This window comes from Schistocerca piceifrons, chromosome 2, assembly GCF_021461385.2.
Source record: "Schistocerca piceifrons isolate TAMUIC-IGC-003096 chromosome 2, iqSchPice1.1, whole genome shotgun sequence".
Lineage (NCBI taxonomy): Eukaryota > Metazoa > Arthropoda > Insecta > Orthoptera > Acrididae > Schistocerca > Schistocerca piceifrons.
Window position 1 is genome coordinate 542,661,567 of NC_060139.1, and position 16,539 is coordinate 542,678,105.

Below are 16,539 nucleotides of genomic sequence, written 5' to 3' on the forward strand. Positions count from 1 at the left end.
GTTTGGTTCACACGTATCAAAAATGAGTTATGTGTAATTTGGGTTCCATAGGAAAAGGAGAAGCTGAGCCCCTAGGCCCCTACATTTGAGGGAGAGTGGGAGGAATCGCGTAAAAGTCTCGTTTACTTTTGTCTGAAGCAATATTACATTATAGTAGCTGATTAACCAACTACTTGCAGTATTGTTGTATTAACTTAAATAATTCAATTTATGAATTTCTTTGTGTACAATTTGTGCAGAGGAAATAATATGAGAAAATAAAATTTTCTTTTATAAATCCATATGCTTTGATAAAGGTTGCTTTTTATGCCCTGGCAACTTACAGTAACATGCAACCTGAGGGGCATACTGCTTCTGTTTCTGGTTTTTAATTTTTTTCTTTATATATATATATATATATAAAAACAAAGATGAGGTGACTTACCAAACAAAAGCGCTGGCAGGTCGATAGACACACAAACAAACACAAACACACACACAAAATTCAAGCTTTCGCAACAAACTGTTGCCTCATCAGGAAAGAGGGAAGGAGAGGGGAAGACGAAAGGAAGTGGGTTTTAAGGGAGAGGGTAAGGAGTCATTCCAATCCCGGGAGCGGAAAGACTTACCTTAGGGGGAAAAAAGGACAGGTATACACTCGCACACACGCACATATCCATCCACACATACAGACACAAGCAGACCATATATATATATATATATATATATATATATATATATATATATATTCCTTCCTGAGCTAGATGGCTCCTCCTTATTTTAACTTTCAGTGTAACAATTAGTTCTGGAATGTTGATGAAATCTCCATTTTCGTGCCACTGTGAAAAATCTTTCTTAAGGAGCTCATCATTCAAGCCCAAACAAGGAAAACAAACTGTTCAACCCCATTATTTATAATTTCTGTGATTTGATTGAGTCCTACTTGAACCCTTTTAATACTTTCATCTGATGGGTCATCCTCCTGATTCAGTGCAGGGCCATTTTATTTTTGAACAAGAAGACAAATTAGCATTAAAAACTGTAAGGTTAGAGATGCGGGAGACAAGCACCATAAATTATATTACAGTTTGTATAAGGTGGCATGAAAGACATATTACAATTAACAACCTGATGTTTATAAAGCTTTGAAAGAATGCTAAAATCAGTATATAGTGCTTTGGCTGCAGAAGCAGCAAAGAACAATATTCTCTCTCTCTCTCTCTCTCTCTCTGACAAGGAAAGTACTGATATCACAAATATCACTCTTTTCTTGTAGTGATAATTCAAATTCATGATGCAACACAAATGTTTTCCAGCAGTAAATGTATTTTGCCATCAATTTGTGTGATGGATAGCCCCTGAAACAAGTAAATATACTTGGGAGCTATCGTTGCTTGACATCCTCTTCTGTATGGGGATGAAATTTTTGAGATAGTATTGTCAGCTGGTGTTCCTGGAGTTCCATCAAAATGAAGTAACTGCGACGCAACAATACTGAACTTGATGTCACCAGTCCTGATTGTATTTACTTTGACACAACACCTTAATCATACTACAGTACATCACCTAAAATTCTGCAGAATTATCAGCAGGTGGTTTGTACTTACACTACTACATTGTTGCTTACTTCCATCTGATTCAGAGTGACATGCATAGTGATGTTGGTTGGGCATTTGCTCAGGGATTTTTCCAAAGCAATTTTAAATGCCCAAAATCTTGGCATTTATAATAAAAGTACTTTTTAAAGTTTTCAGTGGTAGAATGTATAATTTACCAAATAAAATAAAAGATGGCACGATACTCTTGATATGAGAAATTAGGAAATGTTTACATTTAAACATACATATATCATTCATTGCCTTAATTACAAAGGACGAAAGGAAATAAGAGAGAAACGTGTTTTTCAACTAGCATTCCAACTTGGTTGTACCAAGGAATGGCGCATGTTACTGAATGCTGTTTATCATTTACAGTGTTCTTTTTATTTTTACCAGTTCTTCTCTCTCTCTCTCTCTCTCTCTCTCTCTCTCTCTCTCTCTCTTACACACACACACACACACACACACACACACACACCATGTTGAAAAGGTTTTCAGTGGGCGGGGGAGTGCTTTATTGTCAGATGTAGCAACATTTTCAGCAGACTGTAGTTTTCTATTCTGCTCCTTTCTTTATCTACTTTCATGTGTGTGCACTGCTATGAAGATAAAATGGAAGCGCTAACATAAAAAAGGTTTAATAACAAAGAATCAATGCCCAAGATACTGGAATGTTTTGATTCCAATACTATGCGATTCCTACAGAATCGCCTATTCTTGAACTTGAGGATTCGGAAACTGCATTTGATTTATCCATAATTAAAATCAGTATGAATAAACATTTTTTTACTCTGATTTTTTGCAGTAGTATAGTGTAAGTAAAAGTAATAACCTACAGGCTACCTACTTAATATAAACTATACTTTATTTCATGAATCACTTTTAAACTTGAGTTTTATTTTCTTTTCTTGTTGTGTACTACCCCAAGAATTGACGTCATTAAAATGTATAGTTATATTTACAGTCCAACAATGGAAACTCCCGGATGGAATATAAGAACAAGGTACCCCTCCATATCAAACCTACCAAACCACTTCAACAGCTGCCACGCACTCCATACCGAGAAGTTCCTTCCATACAGCCTAGCCACCCATGGTAGTGAAGACTGATCCCTCTCAAAACACACCAAAGGCCTCTCTGAGAGCTTGATAGACCGTAATTATTTTACCCCATCCCCAGCCTTGTACAAAAACACATCTCCCATGCTTTATCTCTCCCCAGTCACCCACCCACCTACCAAAGTCCTATCGTCCAGCCACAAAGGAGCATTCCCCTCATGACTCAATACCACTCAGGACTGAAGCAACCGAAATACTTTCTCCGCCTGGGTTTCGACTATGTCTCCATTGTGCCCTGAAACGAGGAATATCCTACCTACTATACTTCCCACCCCATCCACAGTGGTATTCAGCTGCCCACCGAACCTACAAAATATCCTCGTCCATTCCTACACAACTCCTGCTCCCAACCCCATGCCTCGTGGCTCACATCACTGTAATAGACATAGATGCAAAACTTGTCCCATTACATCCTCCTACCACTACCTACTCCTGTGCGTTCACAAGCAACACCTATCCCATCAAAGGCAGGGCTACCTGTGAAACCAGTTGTGTGATCAACAAGCTAACCTGCAACCACTGTGCTGCATTTTTTCACGCACATGACAACTAACAAACTGTCTATCCACATGAATGGTCACCAACAAACTGTGTCCAAGAAACAGCTGGACCACCCCATTGCTGAGCATGCTGCCCAACACAGTGTTCTTCATTTCAGTGAGTGCTTTACAGCCTGTCCCATCTGGATCCTTCCCACCAACACCATCTCACCATTTTTTGTGAATTGTGCAGGTGGGAATTCTCCCTGCAATATACTCCCATAGCCTTCCTGGCCTCAACCTTTGTTAGTCTTTTACCATATGCTCTAACCTCTTCCCTGTTCCCATTTCAGCACTACACAGTCTTCTACTCCACCAGCACACCCACAGTCTGTTACATATCTCCTTTTCCGCTAGCCCCCCCCCCCTCCCCCCCTTTCATGTAACCTCCCTTTAATGTCCCCCACCCCTATCCAGCTGTCCCTCCAACTCCTCGCCCCACCAGCCTCCTCCTTAACCCCACCATCTGGTTACATCTCCCATCGTGTGCAGCTGCTCTCAGTGTGGCCTCAGCAGTGAGAGACTGCTTTCTGTGTGTGTGTGTGTGTGTGTGTGTGTGTGTGTGTGTGTGTGTGTGTGTGTGTGTGGTGGGGGGGGGGGGGGGTGTTCTACCTCCGCCAAAGGCCTTGTTTTCTGACAGTCTTTTTTGTTGTGCCTATATGCGACTCAGCAGCTCCGCTACATTGTAGTAGCAACCACCCTTCCATAATATTATTATATTTACAGTCAAATTTATTTCCCCTAATAAATCTTTCCTAACTCTCGAGTAGCTTTTTCAGCTTGGTTACTCAGCCACTACAGAAGCAGTGTTGCAAAACTTCTTTTCCAATACAAAATGTCAGGTTAAAACTTTTTTACAAGTGCTGCTTATCAACCTTTAAAATGCTTAAATACCTGGGCATTTGTGAATTTTGAATATTTGTTCCACCGAACTTCCAGGCATTTTATATCACTAGACATGCCTGAATCCACGAATGGACCACAGGGTGGCTATTTGTTACCCATTATACTTATGTTATTTACTTCAGTTTCCTTAAATGGAAGTATTCTCATGTCACAGATCACATTAACTGAGTGATATTACCCAAAAGTGTCCCAAAGACAGGTAGAGAAATGGCAGCACCAGCTGACCCATTCCCTTTCACGATCCGACAGGGACCGTCCCACAGTCTTTTACTTTCAGGAGAAGGTAGCAGTCATAGCAAGAACGTCTTTGTCATCAGTTCATTTATGGAAGAAAATTTATTTTTCTTAAGTATTATTCTTGTGAAATAACTGCAAGCAAGCAGCCAAATGTTAAACAAACGTTAAGGTTTTTTTTCTACAATTTGCTAGTGTATAAACTAATGATGCATTGAAGTGCCTCACTATATGTGCAGGATGTGGTGATTTATTGGGAAAAGGCACAATTTTCAACACAGAAGATGATAAACTGCGTACCAGATTTAGAAGTTTCATACCAACAACTTGTTATCCTTCAAATCATTTTCATCATTTTCTCTCAAATTAAACTGCATATGGAAACATGTAGAAAGATATAAAACTGCTAGCTTTAAGAACCAGGGGCTCCTCCTTTCATATGAGAAGAAAGGATTGAAGGTAAAGAGACTGATAAAGCTTAAGAAATCAGGATGGGTGACATCAAGTTTCAGTAATGTTGTATCATAGTTACTTCATGTAGAACAAGTGCCAGGAACATTAGCTGACAGCACTGTCTCAGTCAGAGAAGGTAGTAGACAAATCATAAACAAGTGGAAATACATCATAAACAACCCATAAGAGGGTGACCACAAGATACAAGAAACTGGTTAAAGAGCATGAAAAAGTAAATAAAAGGAAAAGAAATGATCAAAAAGTAAGTAGTTCAAAAAATTACTGTGAATTGTGACCACGTAGTTGGTGAGAACCTAGCGCATACTTCGGAGCAAGATTTCATATGTGAAATTTGGAGGCAGTAGTATTGAGGAGGAGTATTCAGGTGGCGCATGTGGTGAGACAGCCAATACAATCACAAATGCCAGGTGAACAGCAATCAGTTACTTTACTATTGATTTGATGTAGCCAATCGACCAAACTTACATAGACAAAAGAAAAAGAAAAACAACTGCACATCTGCAGATGTATGATGGGCCACCCCAGACATAAAAAGATCAGAAAATAGTTTTGGGGTGTTTCTTCTTCTAGTGTTTCTGTGCAATACTGACCATTTATCTGCACGTGAATGGTGACTTAACCTCATTTATAGCTCTTCCTCATACTTACTATCTTTATTTGCTAGAGTAGCTGCTGCTGTTACCCAAAATGCTGATTGAGAATATTGTGGGGGATTGGATTATATTCAATGACAGAGTCCCTAACATGGCTGTATAAAAGTTGTCCCCCAGAAAATTTAATTAAAATTTCCATTAGTATTGAATATCATTGACTCATCATACTCAAAAATTATTGTGTGTGTGTAGAAGAGAGGGGGGGATTCAATAAAAACCAATGATTGAAAGCGTTCAGCAGACACCTATGGCTGTTGGTTTCTTCTGCATAAGGCAATTAAGATTAAGCAAATTATCTTGATTTGGTAAAATAGCACAAATTAAAAAATGTATAAGTTACTTAGTTTGTCTCTTCGTGATAGTTCTCCCAGAAGTTCCTTTTTGTTTGCTGAATATCCAGTTCAGTGGTTCCTGGCGTGAGAGGAGAGCTGCAAGTATTCCAGTTCATGTATTAATTTTTTGGCGTGATAAGCTGCAGGGCTTTCTTGTAGTCATTATCTGCATTATTTGTTGTTACATTTAGAATACCACAACACATCACATAAATAACAAGTTTCTTTTCCATATCAATGCGCAGTGCCTAGCAACAATCTTCCTAAAAATGGCCACTTGCAACCTCCAGCCTCCAAGCAGAACTGAGAAGTGTTACCTAAAACTGAACTGGGTTGATACTTGCAAAAAAGTTACATAAAGACTAACAATGATTATTTCACTGAACAAAGGTATTAAAATGTATTGATCTATACATGCAAAGATAAAGTGATGTGTGTTTATTATAAGGGGATCAAAAAGTTAAATTCAGGATGGAATGAAACAATATTACAAAAAGGAAAGTTGCCACTTGCCATATAGCAGAGATGCTGAGTCATAGATAGGCACAACAGAAAAGACTGTCACAAATAAATCAAGCTTTTGGCCTTTGTCAAAAATAGACCACACACACACACACACACACACACACACACACACACACGGGGGCAACAGAAACCACACTGTGAGCAGCAGCACCGGTGCATGATAGGAGTGGCAACTGGGTGGGGTAAGGAGGGGGCTGGGTGGGGAGGGGGAGGAATAGTATGGTAGGGGTGGCAGACAGTGTAGTGCTGCAGGTTACACAGAAGGCAGGGGAGAGGGAGGGGGGAGTATTGAAAAAGGAGAGAAGTAAAAAGACTGGGTGTGATGCTGGAATGACAGCCGTGTAGTGCTGGAATGGGAACAGGGAAGCAGGTGGATGGGTGAGGACAGTGACTAATGAAGTTGAGGCCAGGAGGGTTACAGGAATGTAGGGTGTATTGCAGGGAAAGTTCCCACCAGCACAATTCAGGAAAGCTGGTGTTGGTGTGAAAGATCCATGTGGGAACACAGTAGATACGACAATGAAAAATGCACTACATTGTAGAGCATCTCAAAGAATTTATTTATTCATCATCAACACACCTTTACATGTGAACCATTTATAGCACGAAGAATACAGAGTCCATATTAAAGTTCTTTGTAACATTTCCTCTGTTATTGTTGCAATCGCTTTAGTGATACGATGTTGCAACATAGGATTATTGTCCTCTTCGGTCGCATACACGCGGTCCTTCATGAATCCCCACGTGAAGAAATCAATCGACATAACATCGGGTGGCTAGGCAATGGATCCTTCACGTCCGATCCAACGATTGGGAAATTTCCTATCCAGGAACTTGCGAACAGCCATTGACCAATGTGACGGAGCTCCATCTTGTTGAAAAATGATGTTGGGTTGCAAGTCTTGTATCTGAGGGTACACAAACTCCTCCAAAATGTCCACATACACTGACCCATTCACAGTTTGTTCCATAAAGAAGAACGGTCCAACAATCCTGTCATGCATTAGCCCGCACCAGACGTTTAGTTTAGGGCTATCACTAACATGTTCAATGACAACGTGCGGATTTTGCGAACGCCAAATCCAAACATTATATCTATTAAACCATCCTGATAGATGAAAGGTTGCCTCATCTGAGAATAAACATCTTTCCAGGGAGCTGGCATCCATATCAATACATTGCAGCAGATCCACAGCAAATTGTTGTCAGCGTGATTTGTCGTTTGGTGTCAGATGTTGCAGAATTTGCACTTTGTAAGCACACATACAAAGACGATGGTGAACTACACAATGCAATGTTGATCGAGGTACATCAAGTTGCCTTGATGGTTGACTAATTGACTTACGTGAGCATCTGAGAAATGTTTGTCTGATGTCCTCCACTGTCTCTTCTGAAACTCTGTAACGTGCACCGTCAGAATGTTTCAGATCACTTCCTGTTGCCAGAAACTTCTTATATCACTCCTTGATTGTTTTCACATAATGTGGATCACATTCATACACACGACGATAATTTCTTTGAACAGTAAACAGTGATAGTGTTTCTGCAAACAACACTACCGCTTGCGCATGCTGCTGTGGAGTCACCATTTTCACTTCATGCGACTGTACTGTGCTCTGGCGATCATACTGCACTCTGGTGACCATACTTGGCACTTCTGACGCAAGAATATAAATTCTTTGAGATGCTCTACAATGTGGTGCTTTTTTCATTGTCGTATCTACTGTGGTTTTTCTCTCCTGGGTCCTTCAAATCAGGGAGGTTTGAGTGGAACACCCTGTATTTTAAAAATTTACACGGCGGTCACTAGCTCAATCTAGTTTTGATGTCTCACAGATTGACCACAACCTAGAACTGCATGCAGTCGCTAACTGAGGGGCCACTGCCTAGCAAAGTCATTACAGAAGAGGAACAGGAACAGGCAGACGGAGTCAATGTCCCTGTGTGCGAGCCCCCGTTTAACCTCCTCCGCTGACATACCGAATGCGTCGGCAACAGTTAATTTAAACTACGCGAGCTTTTAGTGGCACGTCCATTGTTTGAGTTTAGCTTTCTATTTACTTGTACACAGTTGAACGTGTTAACGTGTTGTGCACCATGCTGCCCGAAAAGATGAAACATTGTTTCGTGGATAACTGACCATCCTGGAACATTTACATTTGACGGAATTTTTTTATATTATCGAGTTTGGGAGAAAAACTTTTCGCGCAAACAAAAAGTTTCAAATAGACCAGCATGTCAAGACAAGTCTTCATATCGCAGAAATGCAGAAGAAAGGACCATAACAACAACTTCTGACAGCAGCAAGTTGTTGTAGCAGGGATTTGTCCAGAGGTAACCAAAAAAGTTGGTTTAACATGGATCTGTGCGAAGCATTCATTGCAAGCAATATTCCTCTTTACAAACTTAACAAACCTTATCCTCAAACGCTTCCTGCGCAATTATTGCTTAAATCAAAATATACCAGATGAATCAACATTGTGTGAAAATTACATACCAACAATTTACATAAATGTTCTGGAAGAAATACCCAATGAACTCGAGGACAACATTATCTGGATTTCAGTTGATGAAACTACAGACACTTGTGGCCGTTACATTGCAAATTTAATTGTTGGTGCTTTAAAAAAAGAGCCGCCTTCTTCCTATCTAGTGACCTGCAGAGACATTGAAAAAGTAAATCATTCTACAATCGCCACATTTGTGAATGAGGGTATTAGAAAAATATTTCCAGAATCTCCTGCAGATGAAAGGGTGTGTGTTTATTTCAGATGCCGCTGCCTATAGGATCAAAGCAGGAAAAATCCTCAGAGTATTTTATCCCAATTTGATTCATGTGCATTGCTCAAGGAGTACATCACCTTGCTGAAGAAGTACGTTCCACATTTGTGAATGTAAATAAACTGATTTCATCCACAAAGAAAGTGCTCCTAAAGGCTCCTGCTCGCATCAAGACCTTGAAAGAAAAACTATCAAATGTGCCTTTACCTCCAAAACTAGTGGTAACTCGTTGGGGTGGAGGGGTAGTAAACGACTTTGATAGTTCAGAGGCTTTGGCAGTTTTCCAGTGCAGGGGAGCTTTTAATGATTCCATTATTAAAGAAGACATTGCTGTGATAGCGCTCATTTTTCCCATATGCCTGCAAGTAATAAACAACTTGAAACTCAAGGTTTGGTGTTGAATGAATCTATTCAGTCAATGAATAAAATTATTCTAGTGAACTCCTCATTACCGGAAGTATTTCCAAGAAAACTTAAAGAAAAGTTTAAAATGTTTTCAAACAATAATGCAGGCTTTGAACACTTGTGCCGAATTGATAGTTTTATTAATGGGATGGGTAAACTTTTACCATAAACAATAAGTGCCAACATAGCACCCAAATTCAAATACTGCCTAGTTACCTCAGTTGATGTAGAATGGTCCTTTTCTGCATATAAAAATGTTTTGAATGATCGAAGATACAATCTTACTACTGGACATTTGGAACAGTACTTGGTCGTTTATGTTTACAGTAGAAAATGTAAAATAAACTAATGTCTTAGTCCAATAGTATTAATTAAAAGTTAATGCTGTTCAAAAAAATTCAAGATATTATTTTTAAGTAAAATATTAGAGGTTTTGAGTGTGCACCTTTGCGTGCGATACATCTCGAAGTTCATCCTGTATATATAGATAGTTTCCTTGTGACTCACTCGCGTTGCATCTGCTTTTTACTGACAACAATAGCAAAGAAGGAACAATACTTGAAACACAGTATGCATCCCCATTCCCAAATTTTTAGAAAATAATTGCAGAAATCCCCTCTTCCTAACCTTTACCAGAAAGTGCTCCCCAAAATTAAATTATAGTGGGCAGTATTTCAACTACTAGAAACAATATAACTATTACTTCTTAGTGAACACTACAGTAATTATAGTAAAGCTGCCTCAGATTATTAAACAAAAACTGCTGCAATTTGATTCCAGAGTTTGGCAGCCCAACTGCGGTCTGTGTATGACTTGATGCTACAGCTCCAAGGCCTAGAAGAACAGCTACACAATAGAGCATCAGTGGAGCTGGAAGCTCGTAAAGAGTATGAGAAGCTAGTTGAAAAATCTGGCACAAACATATCAATGGAGGAAAGGGAATCTACACGAGTTAATGAATTTACAAATAAATACCTGCCTCACATGCGCACTCAATTGAGTGTACTGGCTAAAAGCTATCAGGTAACATATTTTAGCATTGATAAATGATGAGAACTAAGTTTCCAAGCCATCCTTATAATGTAGGCATTCAAATTTGGTTGTGTGTGTTGAGTGCACTATAATTGTAAAACTGGTTGATTCAATGTCAAGAGGTCACATTTATGATCAACAGAATGTGCAGATATTTAAATTAAGTAACTCACTTACTGAGATTTTTATGAGCTGTTTGTTGTTTATAAGTTTCCAAATCTATAATCAAATATTGAATATTTAGTTCCATGTGCTTTGCCAAATAACTTCGCTGCCTTCATTAGCTGAGGTGGTGCAAGGGTTCTGACAGTCTTGAAGTCAATTTTGGGTATGTCAGTCAGAACCTTTGCCACTGTCAGATGTTTTTCATGTACAATTAGGTAACTTCTACTATGAAGTAAAAAGTTGCATACACAGAACAAAGTTTGGATTTATTATCCAATTTACAACATGAACTCAAACACTTTGACATAGAAAACCTGACAGTTCTGGTTCCCCTTTTTGTATTATAACATTAAAACAGAGAACTTCTTGAATTGTTGTGAAGTCAAACCACAGAACTTAACTGTGGAGGACTTCATAATGCAGCCCATGGTGCTACAGACTCCAGGGAATTACATTGAGTGGCAGTCTTTCATCACATCACAACGATCCAGGAGCACCTTAAACATAAAATAAAAAACACACAAATCCAGAATCGTATTAATACTTCAGCTAAGAATACCCGAACCTATTTGAATGTCCTATAATCAAGACTATTCATGATTACTCAGTTGTACCCACAACAGGGGACCAAAAAGTTTCTGTTCGAAGGTTGTGCAGTCCAGAGTTGGTATGCCTGTCAGGCAAAATTGCCGTGAGGATTGAGGCAATTGTCCCACCAGTGCACCAGGTTAGAGATACTTGTTTGGTAAAATATTGTGTACTGCTACATGAAGAAGTTCATTATATCATCATCAAGGGTACAGTTGTTTTACTCATTGCCCCCAGTTTATTACCAAATTTTACAGACTAAAAGAAATACTTCTGTCATCGAAAAATTGCCTTCAAAATTCAGGAATATCTTATACTCAAACTTAATTAAAAAATGTCCAGTGTTTAATTTAAAATTCCCATTAATCTTAAAAATGGCCATATGTTTGATGCTGTGGGAAATCTGTCTCCATCTGCCAATATTGAATTCAAGTGGCAGCAGCAGTGCGTCGATACAACCAACATGAGTTGTGGGGATTCACAAACTTGCTAATACTGTCTCCCTCACACTCCACCATCACAGATCCAGAACACTGTCTAGCCTATGATGCATCATTGCAGTCAACAGAGCCAGTGAACTTGAATTGAAAGTGATTTGTGTTATCGGTAACAGTAGGATATTTTTGTTAGTAGCTAGTTTCACAATGGAAAAAAATAGAAGGTATTCATATGATATGGGCTGTTAATTGAAAGTAATAGCATATGCAGAACAACATGGATACAGAGTAGCTGAGTGGTGTTTCAGACCTCCACCAACAGAGGGGGGGGATTGCGGTTGGTGGGCTACTAAACAAGAACTGATAAAAAAAGAGGGAGACTAAATATGGAAATAGAGGACTGAATACAAAATGGCCAAAACTTGAAGATGACATATTAAAATGAATTCAAGGACACCATCAAAATGGGATTGGAATTAATGCAAAAATGATTCCGATACATGCTTGTAAGATAGTGCTAGAGTGGAACTTAACAGACCTTAAGGGTGCTACAGGTCTATGAAGCATAATGGACTTAACGTGCAAACCAAAATATCTCAGAAAATTCCACAAGAGTATAAGAAAAAATATTATCTTCCATCACTTTATTTTTCACCATCGAAAGAAAACCAGTGTGGAACTAAGCCAAATAGTGCATATAGATGGAAGTCCTCTGGCATTTGATGTGCCGAATAACAGAACTGTTGCCTTGAAAGGTGCTAAAACTGTATCTATAAAAACAAGTGGACATTAAAAAATGCACTACACTGTTGTCCTTTCATGCTGTGCTGACAGTACTAAACTTAACCCAGTGATCATTTTCAAGCACAAAACAGTCAGAACCTTCCGAAGTACTGCTAGGTGTTGTTGCTCACATACATAACAAGGTTTAGATGGGTGAGGCTGGTATGAAATTATGGATTAACAGTGTGTGGGCGAGAAGGAAAGGTGTTTTATTGAAGAATAGTTCTCTTCCCATGCTAGATCGCTTTAATAGTCATTTGAAAAATTCTGTGAAAGAGAAATGGAGACAGAGAAATACAGAGCTTGCTGTTATTCCAGGAGGACTTATTTCACAATTGCAACCTCTTGATGTGTCAATAAATAAATCATTTATAGTGCATATGAGAGAGAAAGGAACAAATGGCTGATTTATGAAACACAACATTAATTCATACCAAAAATTAAAACGGCATGCAATCAAACAAGTGTATCAGTGCATAAAACAGTCATGGTTTAAAGTGAAAGAAGACATTGTTGTTTAATCTTTCAAGAAGTGCAGCATAGTGATGCTCTTGATGGCAGTGAAGACAATCTTATACATGAAGAGGACAACGAAGAGGAAGAAGAAAGTTCAGATGACGATTTTCAGGGATTTTAAAGGTCAGTTTGGTTTTATTAACTAACTTCTTGTTGTTTAGTCTGTCTTTGCGGTCTAATGGTAACATGTAAAAATGTTACTTCTTAAAAAATTACGTAAAAATTAAGACACTTCCTATAGACCGTAGCGTCTTATTGATCGTAAAATACAGTAATCCTTTTGCTGCTAATACACTTGCTCTCTGCATTATGTGCTGAGCACGAATTCGTGCTGTACTGTTCACCAAATGCTGCTAGCTATGCTGAGAGACAGCTTTCGTGCTGTTATGAAGCACTTATCATCTGATTCTAAGAAAACTATGTGGTGAAAAAGTTGATTTTCTCTCATCTTACAGTCCAATATCTTCAGTCTTTGAAGGAAGGACTGAATTTCTTTTCGTTATTCATCATAGTTACTGCACTGCATCAAATTAAGTAAAACATTGCATGTAATTTTAAAGACATTATTTGGTTCAGTATATGTCAGACGGTTGTGTGCAATGCACCCATTTTCGTCCATGTACGTCAGGAATCATGTGGTCAAAACAATCATCATACTTAATAAACAGTTCAAGACAGTGAAATGAAGTTTCTTTGCAAATGTTAGCATGAACAGAGGCTTGTATGCTGTATGACATGACTGACAGACAAAACTTTTTATTTGCTGAGATTTGGAAGTTACTTGCCCTTCAGCAGTGAGTATGATGAGTTAACTTGTCAACAGCAGCCAGAGGTTTAAACACACCTGCACACCCCCTTCCCGCTGAGGGAGTCTACAACTCGTTTGTGGATACGTGCGCGGCAAACACGGAACCCCAAGCTTGTGCAACTATCTTTCTTTTCTGGGCTGCATACCTTCCCTCTCCACATCCCTCCAAGGGCCCCCCCCCCCCCCTCCCAGCCCTTTCCCTTCTCCCTCTCTTTGGGAGTGCATTTTATGCCTATGCCCGGAAACAGATGCTTGTGACCGAATGAAGTGGTTTCTCTTCCTTTACCTCTCCAATTAACATATCTATCCTTACTTTGTTCTTCTCTTTCCTTGATTCTTCTCTTTCCCTGATTCTTCTCTTTCCCTGATTCTTCTCTTTCCCTGATTCTTCTCTTTCCCTGATTCTTCTCTTTCCCTGATTCTTCTCTTTCCCTGATTCTTCTCTTTCCCTGATTCTTCTCTTTCCCTGATTCTTCTCTTTCCCTGATTCTTCTCTTTACCTGATTCTTCTCTTTACCTTCTTCACTGGTGCCGCATTTGAGAACTCTTTCCTCCCTGTGCATCTCTGAAGCCCGACTCGTGTGTTCCCAAGTGTAGTCGATGATGGAGTAATTCGCAATTCCCCGCCCCGGGTACATACCACCTAATAAAGGCCAGGCCCAAGGAGGGGTGATTACTCGAGCTGCTACCCTCCGAACATGCCGATTGGTCCCTCCGTCTGATTCTCAGGAGGTGTGACGTAAGGTGTGGACAATCACCTAAGGTGGGAGTGCCCTCACAGAGGGCCCCCGCTAGGAAGGAGCATGGCATCGGAGATGCCGGTAATTATGGGGGATACTTTCGCAATGGTTTCTTCTACTTCTACTACTTCTGCCCACGAGAGAAAGGTAGATGATTCTCAGCCACAGAAAATTCTTCCATCAGTTCCTAGTTGTTTCTCGGCCTGACGAAGGTCAAGACTTGTCAACAGTCAACCCTTTCATTATTCAGAAAGGTGTTGACACGATTGCAGGTCCTGTAAAGTCATGTTCCCGGTTACAAAATGACACCTTGTTGTTAGAAACAGACAGTGCCCTCCAGGCACACAAATTGCTTCGAACTATACTGTTACACACCTTCCCTGTCCAGGTGGAAGTGCACCGTACTTTAAACTCATCGTGCGGGGTGGTTTATACAAGATCTCTCAATGGATTATCAAATAAGGACAGTCAAAGTTACCTGTCTGATTAGGGAATAACGGGCGTACATCGAGTAATGAAAAGGATTGCGAAGGAACTGGTACTAACTCGCACTCTCTTCTTGGCATTTGACAGAGTTTAGCTCCCATGAAACATTAAAGCGAGGTATGTGATAATTTCAGTTTGCCCTTACATCCCCAACCCTACGTGTTGCTAGTGGTGTCAGAGGTTTAATCATACCAGCCAGTCGTGTTCCAATACGGCCAAATGCGTTACCTGTGGCAGGGATGCCCATGAGGGTGATTGTCTACCTCCATCCCCTCGTTGCATCAATTGTGTGGGCGACCACGATGCTTCCTCTAGAGATTGCCCTGTTTTTAAAGACGAACGAATTGCGAGGAAATCCAAGTGAAGGAAAAGGTGTCCACCTTTGCTGTTGATAAGTTACTTGCCAGCAGAAAGCTCACTGTGCTCCCAGTGCGTAAATATAACACTGTCCTTGCCTCTCCTCGACCTACTAAGGAGGTAGCCATGCAGACTTGTGATCTCACCTTTAGCACCACAGTCGTCAGATCAGCCAACCCAAAGATCGCCTGTTCAACCTCCCCACTATCACCCGCTCACTCTAAGGCTCAACCTTCATCGGCTCCTGCTAAATCACAGGCCCCAAAATTGGACACCCAGGCTTCCAAAAAAGAGCCTACTCATGAAGATTTTTTATGTGCCCAGGCCCCACAACCACCAACTCCTCCTCCATCTCAACGTCCTGCTTCCAAGATGTCTCATAATAAAAAAAGTTCCTCTCCTTCTCTGCCATGGCGTGTCTCTTCTACAGTGCCAGCCAGAGGTAGCCAACCTCGACCGTCCCTCGTGTCGCCGAGATGCACCGCTGGAGGCCGATCAACCAGATGATCACTGGCAGCAGGAGCTGTCCCCGGACAACCTATCGATCAATATCTTCTGCCTCCTGCTGAATGCCACTCCATGCCACCGGCCACCGTCTCTCAGCGATCACTGAGTTGACAGCAACAGTGGTGTGATTTTCCCTTTTTTTTTTTTTTTTTGTGTCCACACTATGTCAATTATCCATTGGAATATCTGCAGAATTTGCTCCAATTGGGATGAATTGTCAATCCTCTTACGATCCTACTCCCCGGTCATCTTCTGTCTTCAAGAAACAAACCTACGTCCCCATGATAGCTTTGTCTTCCCTAATTTCCAATCGATCCAATTTGATCTCCCCTCTGTTGCTGGCTTTCTGGCACACGGGGTCTTATGATTCTTCTCCATGATACTATCCATTATCACCCAATCCCCTTACACAGTTCCTTCCAAGATGTCGCTGTATGTTTTTTGCTTTCCTGATTCACCTTCTCTCTTTGTACCATATATGTTCAATTGTCCACACCAATGGTAAGAGCCGATCTCCTTTGGCTCCTTGGTCAGCTCCCACCGCTTTATTTGCTGGTTGGAGACTTCAGTGCCCAC

General features: G+C 40.3%; 1 protein-coding gene across 3 annotated transcripts in view; it reads left to right on the forward strand.

The window, feature by feature from the left end:
* The window catches only part of LOC124774886 (gamma-tubulin complex component 3-like), a 290,049-nt gene that overhangs the window by 193,090 nt on the left and 80,420 nt on the right, over positions 1–16,539 (forward strand). For all 3 annotated transcript variants that reach the window (XM_047249540.1, XM_047249538.1, XM_047249539.1), the window contains one exon: positions 10,325–10,567. In XM_047249540.1, coding sequence (XP_047105496.1) covers positions 10,325–10,567 — 243 coding nt within the window. The remainder of the gene's footprint in view (positions 1–10,324; positions 10,568–16,539) is intronic.